General features: G+C 38.5%; 2 protein-coding genes across 3 annotated transcripts; one reads left to right on the forward strand and one right to left on the reverse strand.

Moving 5' to 3' along the window:
• The first annotated feature begins 617 nt into the window (after positions 1 to 617).
• LOC133658910 (gamma-crystallin M2-like) lies at positions 618 to 12,288 on the forward strand. Of its 2 annotated transcripts, none has more exons than XM_062061423.1 (3): positions 618 to 709; positions 11,670 to 11,912; positions 11,980 to 12,288. In XM_062061423.1, exons 1-3 carry the CDS (start codon positions 623 to 625, stop codon positions 12,247 to 12,249), a joined length of 600 nt encoding a protein of 199 aa, XP_061917407.1. In that variant the 5' UTR covers positions 618 to 622; the 3' UTR covers positions 12,250 to 12,288. The 2 variants fall into 2 exon arrangements, with proteins under 2 accessions (XP_061917407.1, XP_061917415.1); XM_062061431.1 differs by lacking the exon at positions 618 to 709 and adding an exon at positions 11,538 to 11,556.
• A 72-nt stretch (positions 12,289 to 12,360) lies between these two features.
• On the reverse strand, positions 12,361 to 16,829 carry LOC133658923 (gamma-crystallin M2-like). The gene is made up of 3 exons (XM_062061443.1): positions 16,737 to 16,829; positions 16,422 to 16,664; positions 12,361 to 12,686 (listed from the first exon to the last, which is right to left on the reverse strand). Exons 1-3 carry the CDS (start codon positions 16,743 to 16,745, stop codon positions 12,411 to 12,413), a joined length of 528 nt encoding a protein of 175 aa, XP_061917427.1. The 5' UTR covers positions 16,746 to 16,829; the 3' UTR covers positions 12,361 to 12,410.
• Between the last annotated feature and the right edge of the window lie 477 nt (positions 16,830 to 17,306).

Below are 17,306 nucleotides of genomic sequence, written 5' to 3' on the forward strand. Positions count from 1 at the left end.
AAAAAAAAAAAAGTTGCACATTTACCAGTGGAAACGGTTTCCTCTCATAAAAATCAACATTATAAATTAGAGTCAAAGTATTGACTAAAGTATTGGAAAGTTGCACTACTTCTATGTTAGGCTCCATTTTGTCCATTCCTCTCTCTAAAAAGTCTTTCCAGGTGAACATGTTTGTGTGCTGCCGAGAAGTGACGCCGTCATCACTCTGTGTTGCGCGAGCGGAGCGCAGCTCACAGTGACGGTCACAATGGGGGATTGACGGCGAACAAAAGGAAGTATGAATCGAGCGGCGTCGTGCTGACACAGATAACAGAACGGCGCCGCGTATGAAAACCGCTGCTTCGGTTGGGCAGGATTCTTGCTTCCTTCAAAAAAAAAGGCAACAAAGCGTCACAAACCGAACAAGGTTGTGCGAAGTAGAGTACGGTACGGAAATGTCTCTCGGTTGAACTGGTAACAAAAGTCAGTTTGTTCTCGGCTGCTTCCTGGTGCATGGAGAGTGGAGAAGCGACTGGCAGGGCCATTGTGTCTCTGGGGCAAAGGGTCTGCAAACTAGGGCCCATGGGCCATACACAGCCCACTGTCCTTTTTAATTCATTAGTATCTCAAACTAGAACATTTTATGGGCCTGCTATCTGGGCCCTGGACCTCTGGCCGGGGGTCGCCGGAAGCCGCCGTACGTATTAGATGGTGCCGAGTGTCTGAATACGTGAGTTTTAGGTGTAACTGTACAAAATGAGCCACAGAGCTAGCCTAAAACAGTAGCATGTTTACATAAAAATGTTAACACTTAGCATATGTGCTAACGATAGCACGATAACAGTCCGCAAGATATATATACAAAGTTATATGACTCAAATGTGTATGGCTGCGGAAATAGAAAAGAAAGTGTAAAAATTATATTAAAGGCCTACTGAAATGATTTTTTTTATTTAAACGGGAATAGCAGATCCATTCTATGTGTCATACTTGATCATTTCGCGATATTGCCATATTTTTGCTGAAAGGATTTAGTAGAGAAAATCGACGATAAAGGTCGCAACTTTTGCTCGCTGATAAAAAAAAGCCTTGCCTGTACCGGAAGTAGCGTGACGTCACAAGCGGTAGTGCTGCTCACAATTCCCGTTGTTTACAATGGAGTGAGAGAGATTCGGACCGAGAAAGTGACGATTACACCATTAATTTGAGCGAGGATGAAAGATTCGTAGATGAGGAACGTTACAGTGAAGGACTTGAAAGGCAGTGATGGACGTATCTTTTTTCGCTCTGACCGTAACTTAGGTACAAGCTGGCTCATTGGATTCCACACTCTCTCCTTTTTCTATTGTGGATCACAGATTTGTATTTTAAACCATTTTAGATACTATATCCTCTTGAAAATGAGAGTCGAGAACGCGAAATGGACATTCACAGTGACTGAACATGTAAATACACGATTAATAATTCAGCTTTGCGAAGCTAAAAAAAATAGAAGCTAACCTAGCTACGTAGCCAACTTGATAGCATCAGTCTCAAATGCAGATAGAAACTAAATTAAAAAAAACCCTGACTGGATGGATAGTCAGAAGACCAATAAGACTATTAAACCATGAACATGTAAATACACGATTAATAATTCAGCTTTGCGAAGCTAAAAAAATAGAAGCTAACCTAGCTACGTAGCCAACTTGATAGCAGCAGTCTCAAATGCAGATAGAAACTAAATTTAAAAAAAACCCTGACTGGATGGATAGACAGAAGATCAATAATACTATTAAACCATGAACATGTAAATACACGATTAATAATATTCCGCTTGGCGAAGCTAAAAAAAACAGAAGCTAACCTAGCTACGTAGCCAACGCGATAGCGCCAGTCTCAAATGCAGATAGAAACTAAATAAAAAAAAACCCTGACTGGATGGATAGACAGAAGATCAATAATACTATTAAACCATGAACATGTAAATACACGATTAATAATATTCAGCTTGGCGAAGCTAAAAAAACAGAAGCTAACCTAGCTGCGTAGCTAACTTAGATGCGGCGGCGGGCGTTGTACGCTTTTGACGACACCCCGGCCGCCATCAGAGTCGGCAAGAAACATATATTTCCCCAAAGTTACGTACGTCACATGCACATATCGACACGCACGTACGGGCAATCGATCAAATGTTTGGAAGCCAAAGCTGTACTCACCGTAGTGCGTCTGCTATCCTGCTCAAAACACAACACAACCTCCTGGTGTTGGTGTTGCTGTAGTCCGCTGCTCCACCGGCTCCAACTTTCTTATTTGCAGTCTCCATTGTCCATTAAACAAATTGCTCAATCGCTTTATTAACAAGCGGTAACTGGTTGTAGTTCAAAAAGTAACGCACACACATACACGAGCTGCTGTTAGCCAAAAGTCACGATCACACACACTCAAGTTCTCCGCCAACTCACTCGCGCATGCGCGTTCCCCAAACCCTTAAAGACAGTACACTAATGCAAATATCACGGATATTAACAGTATTGTACTTAGCCGCTAAGACACCGATCGATCCCACCTACAACGTTCTTCTTTGCAGTCTCCATTGTTCATTAAACAAATTGCAAAAGATTCAGAATACTGTGGAATTTTGTCAAAGAAAACAAGAGGCTTTTCTATCGGGTCCGATGGGGTCCAACCACTTCCGTTGCTTTTGTGACGTCACGCGCATAAATCATATCCAAAGGAGTTTTTCAACCGGAAGTGTGGCGGGAATTTTAAAATTGCACTTTATAAGTTAACCCGGCTGTATTGGCATGTGTTGCAATGTTAAGATTTCATCATTGATATACAAACTATCAGACTGCGTGGTCGGTAGTAGTGGGTTTCAGTAGGCCTTTAAAAAGTTTAACAAGCTTAAGTTAGCTTGCTAGCATGCTATCGTTTGCATGCTAACAGGTAACAAAAATGTTATATGAGTTATATATATAGTTGCAAAACTAGCTCAAAAAGTTAGCATGTTAGCAAGCTAAGGTTAGCATGCTAGCAGTTAGCTTGTGTCACATACCAAGTTATATGACTCTAAGGTGTATAGCTGGGGAATTAAAGTAAAAAGTGTAAAAATAGCTTAAAAAAAAAGTTTAATGTTAACATGATAACGTTAGCACGCTAACAGTTAACAAGTGTCACATACCATGTTATATGACTGTAGGTAAACGTTTGCAAAATTAGCTCAAAAAGATAGTAAGTTAATGTTAGCATGCTAGCATGCTAACGTAAACATGCATACAGTTAGCATGTTGTAAATAGCAAGTTATATGACTGTAAGATGTATGGCTGCGTACTTAGACAAAAAAGCGTAAAAATCGCAAAAAAAAGTTAGCACTTTACTGTTAGCGGGCTAGAAATGATGGCCTAGCATGCTAGCGTAAACATGCATATAGTGAACATGTGTTGAATACCAAGTTATATGACTCAAAGGTGTATGGCTGCGGAAATAGAAAAGAAAGTGTAAAATTAGATGAACAAGTTTAAGTTAGCTTGCTAGCATGCTATCGTTTGCATGCTAACAGGTAGAAAAAATGTTATATGAGTTATATATATAGTTGCAAAACTAGCTCAAAAAGTTAGCATGTTAGCAAGCTAAGGTTAGCATGCTAACAGTTAGCTTGTGTCACATACCAAGTTATATGACTCTAAGGTGTATGGCTGGGGAATTAAAGTAAAAAGTGTAAAAATAGCTAAAAAAAAAGTTTAATGTTAACATGATAACGTTAGCACGCTAACAGTTAACAAGTGTCACATACCATGTTATATGACTGTAGGTAAACGTTTGCAAAATTAGCTCAAAAAGATAGTAAGTTAATGTTAGCATGCTAGCATGCTAACGTAAACATGCATACAGTTAGCATGTTGTAAATAGCAAGTTATATGACTGTAAGATGTATGGCTGCGTACTTAGACAAAAAAGCGTAAAAATCGCAAAAAAAAGTTAGCACTTTACTGTTAGCGGGCTAGAAATGATGGCCTAGCATGCTAGCGTAAACATGCATATAGTGAGCATCTGTTGAATACCAAGTTATATGACTCAAAGGTGTATGGCTGCGGAAATAGAAAAGAAAGTGCAAAATTAGATGAACAAGTTTAAGTTAGCTTGCTAGCATGCTATCGTTTGCATGCTAACAGGTAAAAAAATGTAACGTACCAAGTTATATGACTCTGGTGTAAATGGTTGCAAAACTATCTCAAAAAAGTTAGCATGCTAAAGTTAGCATGTTAGCAAGCTAAGGTTAACATGCTAACAGTTAGCTTGTGTCACATACCAAGTTATATGGCTCTAAGGTGTATGGCTGGGGAATTCTTTCTTTCTTTCTTTAGTTTATTTCGAACATGAACACACTTACAGTATAATACATCACACAGTTTCATATCATTTCACTTTACATCATGTCTGAAAAGGAGTAGGAAGAAGCAAAGCTTATTTAATCCTACCCCTTTCCTACTGAGAGCGTTTACAAATATATAAAATCATTTACTGACCTTTTTATATAATAAAATAACATCTGTGAATTAGTATACACAACAGTTTTGTAATATGTAATTAATTAATTCAGTCATTATTAACATACTGAGATGAAGAATATCTTATTTTCAATAAGGTTGAAAGTATTTCTCATAATTCTTCTCCTTTGTACTTTGTAAGCACTATTATTTTGAACAACCTCTTAAACTGGATCATATCAGTACAATGTTTAACTTCATTACTTAATCCATTCCATAATTGAATTCCACATACCGATATGATAAAGGTTCTAAGTGTTGTACATGCATACAAATGTTTTAAATTATTTTTTCCTCCAAGGTTATATTTCTCCTTTTTAGTTGAGAAGAATTGTTGTACATTCTTTTTTAGCAGGTTATAGTTTGTATGCTAACATGTAAAAAGTGTAAAAATTGCTAAAAAAGTTAGCACTTTAATGTTAGCATGCTAACGTTAGCACGCGGACAGTTAACAAGTGTCACATACCAAGTTATATGACTGTAGGGTAAACGGTTGCAAAATTAGCTCAAAAAGCTTGCACGTTAATCTTAGCATGCTAGCATCACACATAATGGCTGCCTTCAGAGGGCCGTTTTAAAAATGTTTATTTACATTATGCATGCGGGTAATAACCTGTGATTAATCATGATAATCGAAATGCATTTGATTGTTAGATTTCTTTTTAATATTTTCTTTTCAAAACTAGCTCAAAAAGTTAGCACGATAAAGTTAGCATGTTAGCAAGCTAACATGCTAACAACTAAGATGCAATTAAATCATAAATAAAGGTGACGAGCAGATTTTTAACTCTTTGTTTTTGTCTCACAAAAATAGTTTTGCAATACAGTATACATACTTGCCAACCTTGAGACCTCCAATATCGGGAGGTGGGGGGTAGGGGGTGAGGGGGGGGGGGGCTTGGTCGGGGGTGGGGGGGTGGTCGGGGGCGTGGTTGGGGGCGTGGTTATTTACAGCTAGAATTCACCAACTCGAGTATTTCATATATATTTCATATATATATATATATATATATATATATATATATATATATATATATATATATATATATATATATATATATATATATATATATATATATATATATATATATATATATATATATATATATATATATATATATATATATATATATATATATATATATATATATATGTATGAAATACTTGACTTTCAGTGAATTATAGCTATATATATATATATATATATATATATATATATATATATATATATATATATATATATATATATATATATATATATATATATATATTTATGTTATTTACATAGAAAAAAAAAAATACTTGAATTTCTGTGTTTTTTTCGTTGGCTATCCTTTAGATGGCAGTATTGTCCTATTTAACTTCTCCGTTCATTGGGCAGGCAAGCTTATTGTGGGAAAGCGGACGTGAGAACAGGCTGTCCCCACTCAGTCTCAGGTCCGCATTGAGCTGGAGGGGGCGTGGCCTCCAGCTCCGGCTGAATACCGGGAGTTTGTCGGGAGAAAATCTCTGCCGGGAGGTTGTCGGGAGAGGCGCTGAATACCGGGATTCTCCCGCTAAAAACGGGAGGGTTGGCAAGTATGCAGTATATGATAATATAATTGGCATGATCGCATAATATTTTTTTTATATTTTGAATTGTTTTCTACGGAGCCCCTAAAGGGACATGGGGGAATTTAAAAAAAAAATAATTTGTATTTATTTTATTTTTTTTAGACATGTATCTCGTGCGCACGATAAACTATCTCGTGCGCACAAGACACTTTTTCTAAAGTTATAAAAAATTTAAAAATTATGATTATTATTTTTTTTACACATGTATCTCTTGCGCACGGAAAAGTTTCTCGTGCGCACGAGATACATGTCTAAAAAAAAATAAAAAAATAATTTATTTATTTATTTATTTTAATTTTTTTATAACTTTATAAAAAGTTTCTCGTGCGCACGAGAAAGTTTCTTGTGTGCACGAGATAGTTTCTCTCTAAAAAAAATTTAAAAAAATAAAAATTTGAAAAATAAAAATTTCCCCCATGTCCCTTGAGGGGCTCCGTAGTTTTCTGTCAAAATTGAAAGAAAAAAAGAAGGAGAAAGAATTTAGTAAAAAAAAAAGAAGAAAAAAAAGGATTTTCTTGAAACCCATTTTTTCCAGGCTTTTGCGGGCCACATAGAATGATGTGGCGGGCCAGAACTGGCCCCCGGGCCTTGAGTTTGACACCAGTGACTTATACAAGGCAGAGTGGGGGTTTGCACACATGTGCAGGGAGGGACAACATCATCTGAATAATTCACATTTGTCTACTTTACGACTCAACTAAAGTTAAAAATGTTAGAGTTAAAAGAACACTCCTTACTGCAGAGTGTGCATAAAAGGTTAGGTTGGTCGACTATTCGGTCATGTTTTATTTGTTTTATTTGCACTACCGCAGGGGTCGGCGACCCAAAATGTTGAAAGAGTCATATTGGACCGAAAATACTAAAAACACAAAAAATCTGTCTGTAACCCCAAAAAATTCAAAGTCTTATATAAGTCTTATAATGAAGGCAACACATGATGTAAGTATCTATATTAGCTATATTAGCCTACTATCAAAGGCTGACGCAAATGTTCGTTGACAAAAATTTTGTATTTTAATTTTTATTCTACACATTTTTGCAACATTGGAAATCATTAGTAAAATGGAAATTACTGGCTCAGAATGGCCAAAGGTATAGATGTGTGTGTCCAAGTTAAAGGAAACATCAGGCTGTCTTCTTCTAATGGATTTATTACAATCTTTGCAAGCTGGGTAACATTTGCTGTGGTCTGGAACAACATGGCACACAAACACCTATGAGAAATGCAGCCAACATTACATACAGAAAATGTGTCATAAGACATGCAGATATAAATTAAATACACAGAGGACATAAGTAAAGAAAATTAAATGAGCTCAAATATACCTACAAACGAGGCATGATGATGCAATATGTACATACAGCTAGCCTAAATAGCACGTTAGCATCGATTAGCTTGCTGTCATGCACTGACCAAATATGCCTGATTAGCCCTCCAACAAGTCAATAACATCAACAAATTTCACCTTTGTGCATTCACGCACAGCATAAAAAGTTTGGTGGACAAAGTGAGACAAAGAAGGAGTGGCATAAAACACGTCTTTCTGTGGCAGCATCGGAGAAAGTTGTACATGAAAACAGACTGATGAGTTCAAAGATTGCTGAAATTAGTAGGACAAAACGGCGCTCGCGAAATACTCTCATCACTGAAGCATGTTTAATACAAACAGTGGGATTTCTAACAATTAGGAAGGTTTGTGTCATGTTTGTTCTCCTACAGAAAATATATTAAAACAATCTTTTTCCGTTTTCACACATCTCTGAAAGAGGTCCAGGGAGCCACTAGGGCATGCGGCTCTAGAGCCACGGGTTGCTGATCACATCAACAGACTTTTTGTGCACGCGCTACGCTACAACTGCCCTCAATGCCTTGCCAGAGACGTTTCGGGCCAAGTGATTAGGACACCTGATTCTCATCCTTTGGATGGTTGGCCAAATACTTTTGGCAATTTAATGTATGAATCTGCAGTGCATTGGGAAAGGTACAAAATTCAGTACTATTATAGGTATCGACCACATTCAGTCAGTAACAAGTACCGATTCACATAAAATGCGGTTGCAAACTCGACAACGACTTAATTATAAACAGGCGTGTTCTAGAGGTTGTTGCAGTTTTCTACACCAACAAAGCAAGCATGCCTGATAGAAAACACTCATAAGTAAGGCATCACTATTTAAAATTGTGACGATGTGGTCGTATATTAGCGGTGGTTTATCGTGATCCCAGTATGCAAAAAGCATGCAAGGTAAAAGGTATTTAATATAAGAAAGAAAAAAAAAGGCATGTGCAGCTGGGAGTGCACTCGAAGCAGAGTGAACGCTATGCAATACAAATATCAAAAAAATTACAAAGTCAGAGTAAACTTAACAGAATGCTGGAAGACAGCAACAGTTTACACATCATCAACAGAGTAAGCTTTCAAAAGCAAGAGCTGAACCGGAATAGACAAGATTACAAACGAAGAACAGGTGCGCTGGCAGGCAAAGTAAAGGGGCTGCATAACAAATGTAACAGGAAGCGGGTGTCAAAAAATAAATTTTCGAATATATCGCGATCCTTACTTGTAATGGTTCTTAATCGATTAAAAAATTTATATATATTATTTGTTTATTTTATTTTTTTTATCTATCCTCAGAAAAATCTTATTGTTGATGTAGATAATTATATCTGCTGTACAGATTTGATTTGTTTGTATTTTACTTTATTAAATGTTTGGGTAGAACTTTATTAAACAAAACCAGTTTTCTTTTAAGTAATATAGAAATGTGCCAGGTTCAAACACTGATGACATCTATTAAACAAGACAAGAAGCAAAGAATTAAAACAGAGACAGAATTCAATTTGGCTCAGTGAGGAGAGACGCCTGGACACTGTACCCTTGTGCAGTGTCTCAGCAGGCTCTGCCAAAAGATTGTACGCCCTCCTTCTTTTATTTGGACTTTCCCTGACCACATGGCAACAGCTGCTTCCAAAGGGACGGGGTCGTAAACAGCCATCGCCTTTGATTACAAAACAGTTCGAAAGAAAAGGTCGGTTCAAAAAAGAGGTCCTAAAAGAGTTTAAAAAAGAGGTTCGTAAAATAGTTCAAAAAGAGGTTTGTAAAAGAGTTCGAAAAGAGGGTCGTAAAAGAGTTCAAAAAAGCGGTGCCTGGAGGGGAGTCTGGTCCTGCTTCCTCTCCGCTTTGTAGTTCTTGGGTCAGACAATATCTTTCTGTTGATTACAATACATGAAAGAAACAGAAACCCCTTCATGTTGCTTTCCCCTTACACAGTGGAGTTTTACAAGCCTTCTTCTTGGTGGGTTCAAAGACAGCTTCTGGTCTTCTCGCGGGGAACTCATTTCAACACAAAGTTTTTGTGATAACTTAGATACAATTATTCTAACAAAATGTATCAGAGCTGTTATCTATTTTATGGAGGAATGTAGTTAATCATAGAACTGGCACCAAATAGTATTCAAAAAGTATTGAATTTAAATCCAGAATCGGTTCTGAATTGAATCGTTACCCCCAAAAACCGAATTAAATCGTCTGGTGCCCAAAGATAGACAGCCCTAGAACCGAGTAAATAGGAGCGCTGGACAGAACCAAAACAAGGCATGACCTGTGTGACAGAATGTGCTAGCTTGATGCTAATTTACAGTATATTGGATATGCTATATACATGCTTTTCGTCAGTATTAGCGAGTTTACATGACGAGCTCCACCTCCAAATTTGGCAATGTAAACAACAACTAAGATGCAATTAAACAGCTGGAATACACTTGCAGTATCAACACTTTGTAGGACTTCACTTCCTAACGTCAACTTACTGGCAAAGACTACTCCCTGACCGCAGCGTTGACAAACTGAAATGAAGGCATACTTGCAAATGAGACTCAGAAGTGTAAGACAACAAGATGGACAGCACAGTTGTCATTATCAGATCAGTGCGAAATGTCAAATTATTAAAAAGAGATCGTATTATTAAACGCATCAAGATTTATTACCACATGAACACACACGGAAGCACCAAAAAATGGTACAGTTGAGTTCAATCGATTTGCAAGTATTGGGAATTGGTAGTTTTTTGTTTCAAATGTTAAAGGTATACCCATGACAGTGCAAATAAAAAGTGTAGTACGTAGCTTTTGTTTGTGTTGACATGCATGTACAAAAGTTTGGACACACCTTCTCATTCAATGCGTTTTCTTTATTTTCATGACTATTTACATTGTAGATTGTCACTGAAGGCATTACACCTATGAATGAACACATGTGGAGTTATGTACTTAACACAAAAAAGGTGAAATAACTAAAAACATGTTTTATATTCTATCTCCTTCAAAATAGCCACCCTTTGCTCTGATTACTTTTTTGCACACTCTTGGCATTCTCTCGATGAGCTCCAAGAGGTAGTCACCTGAAAGGGTTTTCACTTCACAGGTGTCATATAGTTATGATGCCTTCAGTGACAATCTACAATGTAAATAGTCATGAAAATAAAGGTGTGTCCAAACTTTTGGCCTGTACTGTAGGTATATTATATTGTTGTACACTACCGTTCAAAAGTTTGGGGTCACCCAAACAATTTTGTGGAATAGCCTTCATTTCTAAGAACGTGAATAGACTGTCGAGTTTCAGATGAAAGTTCTCTTTTTCTGGCCATTTTGAGCGTTTAATTGACCCCACAAATGTGATGCTCCAGAAACTCAATCTGCTCAAAGGAAGGTCAGTTTTGTAGCTTCTGTAACGAGCTAAACTGTTTTCAGATGTGTGAACATGATTGCACAAGGGTTTTCTAATCATCAATTAGCCTTCTGAGCCAATGAGCAAACACATTGTACCATTAGAACACTGGAGTGATAGTTGCTGGAAATGGGCCTCTATACACCTATGTAGATATTGCACCAAAAACCAGACATTTGCAGCTAGAATAGTCATTTACCACATTAGCAATGTATAGAGTGTATTTCTTTCAAGTTAAGACTAGTTTAAAGTTATCTTCATTGAAAAGTACAGTGCTTTTCCTTCAAAAATAAGGACATTTCAATGTGACCCCAAACTTTTGAACGGTAGTGTACATGTAATGCAAAAAGGCTCAACTGTATTTTTATCTGCTGTTCTTTTGTTACAAAGAATTTCACATAATTGTTGTACATTGTTTGTAAAAAAAACCCACCATCCTTGGTATAGACATGAAAATTGTAATCCATACTAAGTCAAATAAAGTATGTACTGTATACGTTGAGGTATACGGTCAGTGCTTTGCTGACAGGAAAACCAAACCAAATCTACAGCCTCACAAAACCGAAAAAATATGCATTGTTGGAGAAAAAGTGCTGACCGTTGGGCTCATTGTTCTGTCCTACAAAGCCTCGGGTCATTTGCGGGTTATAAAGGCCAGAAGCGCCTGCAAGCAGCGTGACCAGGGTTAGCTAACACAATGGGCAAGGTGAGACCACATGTCCCGTCTCTGTGGGTCACCCACCAGTCAATGCAATACCATCTAGTCTGGAACCTCATTCTGGACTTCACCCTAACTCTCCCCGACTTCTCTGCTTCTAGATCGTCTTTTACGAGGACAAAAACTTCCAGGGTCGCGCCTACGAGTGCAGCGGCGAATGCCCTGACCTGCATTCGCACTTCAGCCGCTGCAACTCCATCAGGGTGGACAGCGGGGAATGGATGGTCTACGAGAAGCCGGAATTTTCCGGGTACCAGTACTTCCTGAGGAAAGGCGATTATCCCGACTACCAACGCTGGATGGGATTTAACGACTGCGTGCGGTCCTGCCGCATGATCCCTAAGGTAGATCTCGTGATCTGTGTCTTGTCCTCATCCCTCACTAGTCCTAACACATGACCTCCTTCCTCAGCTTCAAGGTTCTCACAGACTTGTCATCTACGAGCGCCCTGAGTTCAGAGGCCAGACAATGGAGCTCAGTGACGACTGCCCTTCTCTGTATGAACGCTTCCGTCTCAATGACATCCACTCCTGCAACGCCATTGAGGGTCAATGGATAATCTTCGAGCATCCCCACTACAGAGGTCGCCAGTATCTGGTGCGCCCTGGGAAATACGGGCTTTTTAACCAGTGGGGGAGCTTGAGTCCAAGGGTGGGTTCCATCAAAAGGATCACTTTGTAAGAAAAATGTCTTCACGTGACTGTTAATAAACGCCCTCAAAACCGACCTATGAGTGTTTTGTTTGTGCTGAAAGATCTTTCATGTCTTATACTTAAAAAGGAAAACACACCCTTTATTAAGCCAAGCATCTTTATTGTGAACAGAGAGAGAGGAAGAAGGTCCTAGATGGAATCAACGATCCGCCTGAGGGAGGCGATCCTGGGACTGGCGCCGCCCCAGTCGCTGAATCTGCGGTACTCGCCGGGTCTCAGGTAGTAGGTCCGGCCTTTGTAGTTGGGCTGCTCGTACAGCAGCCAGTGGCCATCGACCACGTTGCACGAGTTAATGTCAGACATACGCAGGCGGTCCTGGACGCTCGGGCAGTCGTCGCTCACCTCCTGCATCTGGCCGGTCATGTCCGGCCGCTCGTACAAGCGGATTTTGAAGGAGCCGCGGTGCTGGAGAAGAAACAAAACTCTTTGAATACTCAGCAGCCAACACTGCAAAAAGTCAGTGTTCAAAAACAAGAAAAAAACAAACAAAAATGAGGGGTATTTTATATGAACTAAGCAAAATGATCTGCCAATAGAACAAGAACATTTGGCTTGTCAAGACTTTCCAAAACAAGTAAAATTAGCTAACCTCAATGAACCCACAAATACCTTAAAATAAGTATATTCTCACTAATAACAAGTGCACTTTTCTTGCAAGAAAAAAATTAGACCTTTTTGCTCAATATGTTGAAAAATATTCTTAAATGAAGTAAATTCTAGTGCCATTATCTTGACATAATGATATGAGCTCGGCATTACATTTCTTGAAACCAGCAAGCTTACACTAAAAACTAATTTATTGTTCTTAATGGAAAGGCAACAAGGCAACCGCTTGTTACTCTCGGGGTCTCCTAGCCGCTCAGGCAAATCATATGCTCTAAAAATGCATTTTTCCATCGATAACATGACATCATAGCGCCAAGTGCGTGCTCTTTCAGTCAATTAGTGCGCATATATACAGCCCGGCCCCCGGCCAAATTTTTTTTAATTGTAGTTTTGAAGAATTTATCTGAATGTGCATGAACTATTTCTGTTCAAAATTGTTTGAAATGTCACATGTTAAATGTTTTTTTTTTTCATGCTTGAAATAAGAAATTATTACTTTGAAAAAGTAGTTTTATACTTGTGAGTGTTGATGACACAGCTTTGCAACAGTTGATATTCTCGTTTCAAGCATGTTTTACTCAATATAGGTCATAAAATCTCAGCAACAAGCTGTAATGTCTTACTGAGATCATTTAGGACCAAAACCCTTAAAACAAGTAAAACACTCTAACATAAAATCTGCTTAGTGAGAAGAATGATCTTATCAGACAGAAAATAAGCAAATATAACCCTAATTTGAGATATTCAATCTTACTTAGATTTCAGTTTTTGCAGTGAAGGGAGTGAGCGAAATAACACTTTTTTGTCAACAAAAAGTTTCTGGACAAAACGAAGAAACTCGAACCCAAATGTGATGATATGAAAAATCCATATCAAGGATATCATTACCAAAAATATAGCGGAGGGTGTTGAACGTGCTCAGAAAGTTCATATATTCCCATTTAGATGAAAAATGTCTCATAATCCTCGCAACGAAACAGGGTTTGGGAGGCAAGCTTTTCGCCAGTTCCAGGTCCTAAGTGGCTGTCAAAGAGTCCCAACTTGTCAGATTATATAAACAGCCACCTTCTGTCCAGGTGAGATGCATGATTTATGATCTACAATAAACTTACAGGGCGCAAGGAAGCGAGAAAGCAGCAGATCAATTGATGATGTAAAGATAGGGACTAGTAGTGATTACGGTGCCGCTATAAATATCGTATTTTTCGGAGTATAAGTCTCTCCGGAGTATAAGTCGCATCGGCCAAAAATGCATAACAAAGAAGGAAAAAAACATATACTGTATAAGTCGCATTTTTGGGGGAAATGTATTTGATAAAACCCCACACCAAGAATAGACATTTGAAAGGCAATTCAAAATAAATAAAGAATAGTGAACAACAGGCTGAATAAGTGTACGTTATATGAGGCATAAATAACCAACTGAGAACGTGCCTGGTATGTTTTAACGTAACATATTATGGTAAGAGTCATTCAAATAACTATAACATATAGAACATGCTATACGTTTACCAAACAATCTGTCACTCCTAATCGCTAAATCCCATGAAATCTTATACATCTAGTCTCTTACGTGAATGAGCTAAATAATATTATTTGATTTTTTTCGGACTATAAGTCGCAGTTTTTTTTCGTAGTTTGGCCGGGGGTGCGACTTATACTCAGGAGCGACTTATGTGTGAAATTATTAACACATTACCGTAAAATATCAAAAAATATTATTCAGCTCATTCACGTAAGAGACTAGACGTATAAGATTTCATGGGATTTAGCGATTAGGAGTGACAGATTGTTTGGTAAACGTATAGCATGTTCTATGTTATAGTTATTTGAATGACTCTTACCATAATATGTTACGGTAACATACCAGGCACGTTCTCAGTTGGTTATTTATACGTCATATAACGTACACTTATTCAGCCTGTTGTTCACTATTATTTATTTATTTTAAATAGCCTTTAAAATGTCTATTCTTGGTGTTGGGTTTTATCAAATAAATGTCCCCAAAAAATGTGACTTATATATGTTTTTTTCCTTCTTTATTATGCATTTTCTGCAGGTGCGACTTATACTCCGAAAAATACGATATTTGATATTTTACGGTAATGTGTTAATAATTTCACACATAAGTCGCTCCTGACTATAAGTCGCACCCCCATGAAAAAAAATGCGACTTATAGTCCGAAAAATACGGCAGTTTATCTGTTAGTGCTTATAATAACATTATCACTAATACTTGGTCAATAATAAAATCCCAAAATGTAAATGGAGAATTAATGGCGCTTTTTGAATGGTTATTTATTGGATTTTATGGGCGAAATAGTGGAGCTCCCGTTGGCTTTACGTTAATTTAATATTTAAAATGCATTGTAAAAAATCCATCCGTCGTCATGTCTTTCATAACGATTGTGAACGATAGGCAAAAATTTAAAAAAAAGTGCAGTTTCCCTTTAAGAGAGCTCTGCTTGTTGGTTCAATGTGCAAAGTTGAATCCCAGCAGGCACAAGACATTAAAACAACGTTGAGAACCAGTTGAATCAGGTCCTAACGTTGAGCAACTCAAACATAACGTTGGAAAAGCATACTTTTTCACGACGTTCAATCAATGTCGGGTTCTGACGTTGATTTGACCATTGAAGTTTTGGTCATTTCGCAACCAACATTTTACAACACAAATACAACGTTGAAACAACATGTTTTCTGGCAACATTGATTTGACCATTGAAATCTGGATCACATCTCAACCAACAACGTGGATCCAACGTTAGACATCTCGATTTACAGATGCAACTCTTCCTCCTATCCAGGAGATCGCAAAAAGCCGCTGCCTGACCAGGGCTCAGAAAATCTGCAAAGACTCCTCCCACCCCCACCAAGGACTGTTTTCACTGCTGGACTCTAGAAAGAGGTTCCGCAGCCTGCGAAGCAGAACCTCCAAATTCTGTTGCAGCTTCTTCCCTCAGGCCGTAAGACTCTTGAACGCATCATAAAAATCCCCTCAACTCCCCCCAAAATGGATTAACTCGCTGGAATAAAAAAGACAATATAACATACATCCATAAACGTGGACGCATGTGGAAAAGTGTAATATATTTATCTGTACAGTAACCTATTTATTTATTTATATATGCACCTCATTGCTTTTTTATCCTGCACTACCATGAGCTAATGAAATTAAATTACGTTCTTATCTGTACTGTAAAGTTCAAATTTGAAAGACAATAAAAAGGAGGTCTAAGTCTAATAATCAATGTTGGTTGTATCAATGTCTTGTGCCTTGTGGGAAAGCATAGTTGCTTAGAGAGCAGTGACTTTCTATAATGTTTAGATTGGGAAATGTTGTTTCTTAATGGGGAAAGATGGTAATGTCTCGTTTTCATGTTAGCATTTAAGCCCGCAAGCTGGCGCCAGTCAGTCCGTGACTCTACCGAAGTGCAGTTATCAATCACTAGTTTTACCACGCTCGTTATTTAATGCCGTTTATGGCTGCATCCCTACGACCCAACTTCTGCTCAGACCCCCCGCCACACTTACCACCGGAATCATGCGGCATGAGCGGATGCAGTCGTTAATGCCGATCATACGCTGGTTGTCCGAGTACTCCCCTCTGCGGAGGAAGTACTGGTGGCCCAGGTAGTGGGGCCTCTCGTACACCATGAAGCAGCCGCTCTCCACCCGGACGGAGTTGCAGCGGTTGAAGTAGGGGTGCAGGTTGGCGCAGTCGCTCATGCACTCATGGTGCCGACCTTGGAAGTTTCTGTCCTCATAGAAAATGATCTGCAAAATGTCGGGACACGCACAGCTCACACATGTCCAACGGTTCGGTTCGCAAGCGCGTACTGAACTTACCTTTCCCATTGTTCTCTTGGTGGGGGCCGACTGATGCTCAGTGGGAGCTCTTGGTTTGTGTTGTCCTTTTATATTAACTAGCTGTATGATGGCACAGCACAATGTATTGTCATACAAATTGGTTTTATCACCCAAGTGTGATGGTCACTTTATTGTTGTCCCGTTTTGACATGTTCATCACTATTGATCAAAACAGCAGAGTGCGGGGCAGCGCTCCCAGTATCAGCAAAACAACAGCGGCCTTTATGCCCTGCCTTTTCATTCACAAAGATCCCAAATACTGCTAGCGAACGTGAAAAAGACCTTTATCGTCGGTTAAGCTAATAAAGTATTTTTAATCCACTTTGCAGGTTAAGCCACTAACGTAAACATCTTTTCTTTTTGATAACATGTTAAATACTATTGTTTGTCTCTGGCCTTACCACCTTCTGGCGTGGGTGTGTGAAAAGATCAAGGAAGACGCAGGTAATGATCGTTGAACAAAGCTTACTTTGACAAGCGGGCACTCGTAAAATGGTGCGATGATTCGAACCTGGAGCTTAATGGCGATAAAACGAAGGAGATGTACAT

This window comes from Entelurus aequoreus, linkage group LG01 (genome assembly GCF_033978785.1).
Source record: "Entelurus aequoreus isolate RoL-2023_Sb linkage group LG01, RoL_Eaeq_v1.1, whole genome shotgun sequence".
In the NCBI taxonomy this organism is placed as follows: domain Eukaryota; kingdom Metazoa; phylum Chordata; class Actinopteri; order Syngnathiformes; family Syngnathidae; genus Entelurus; species Entelurus aequoreus.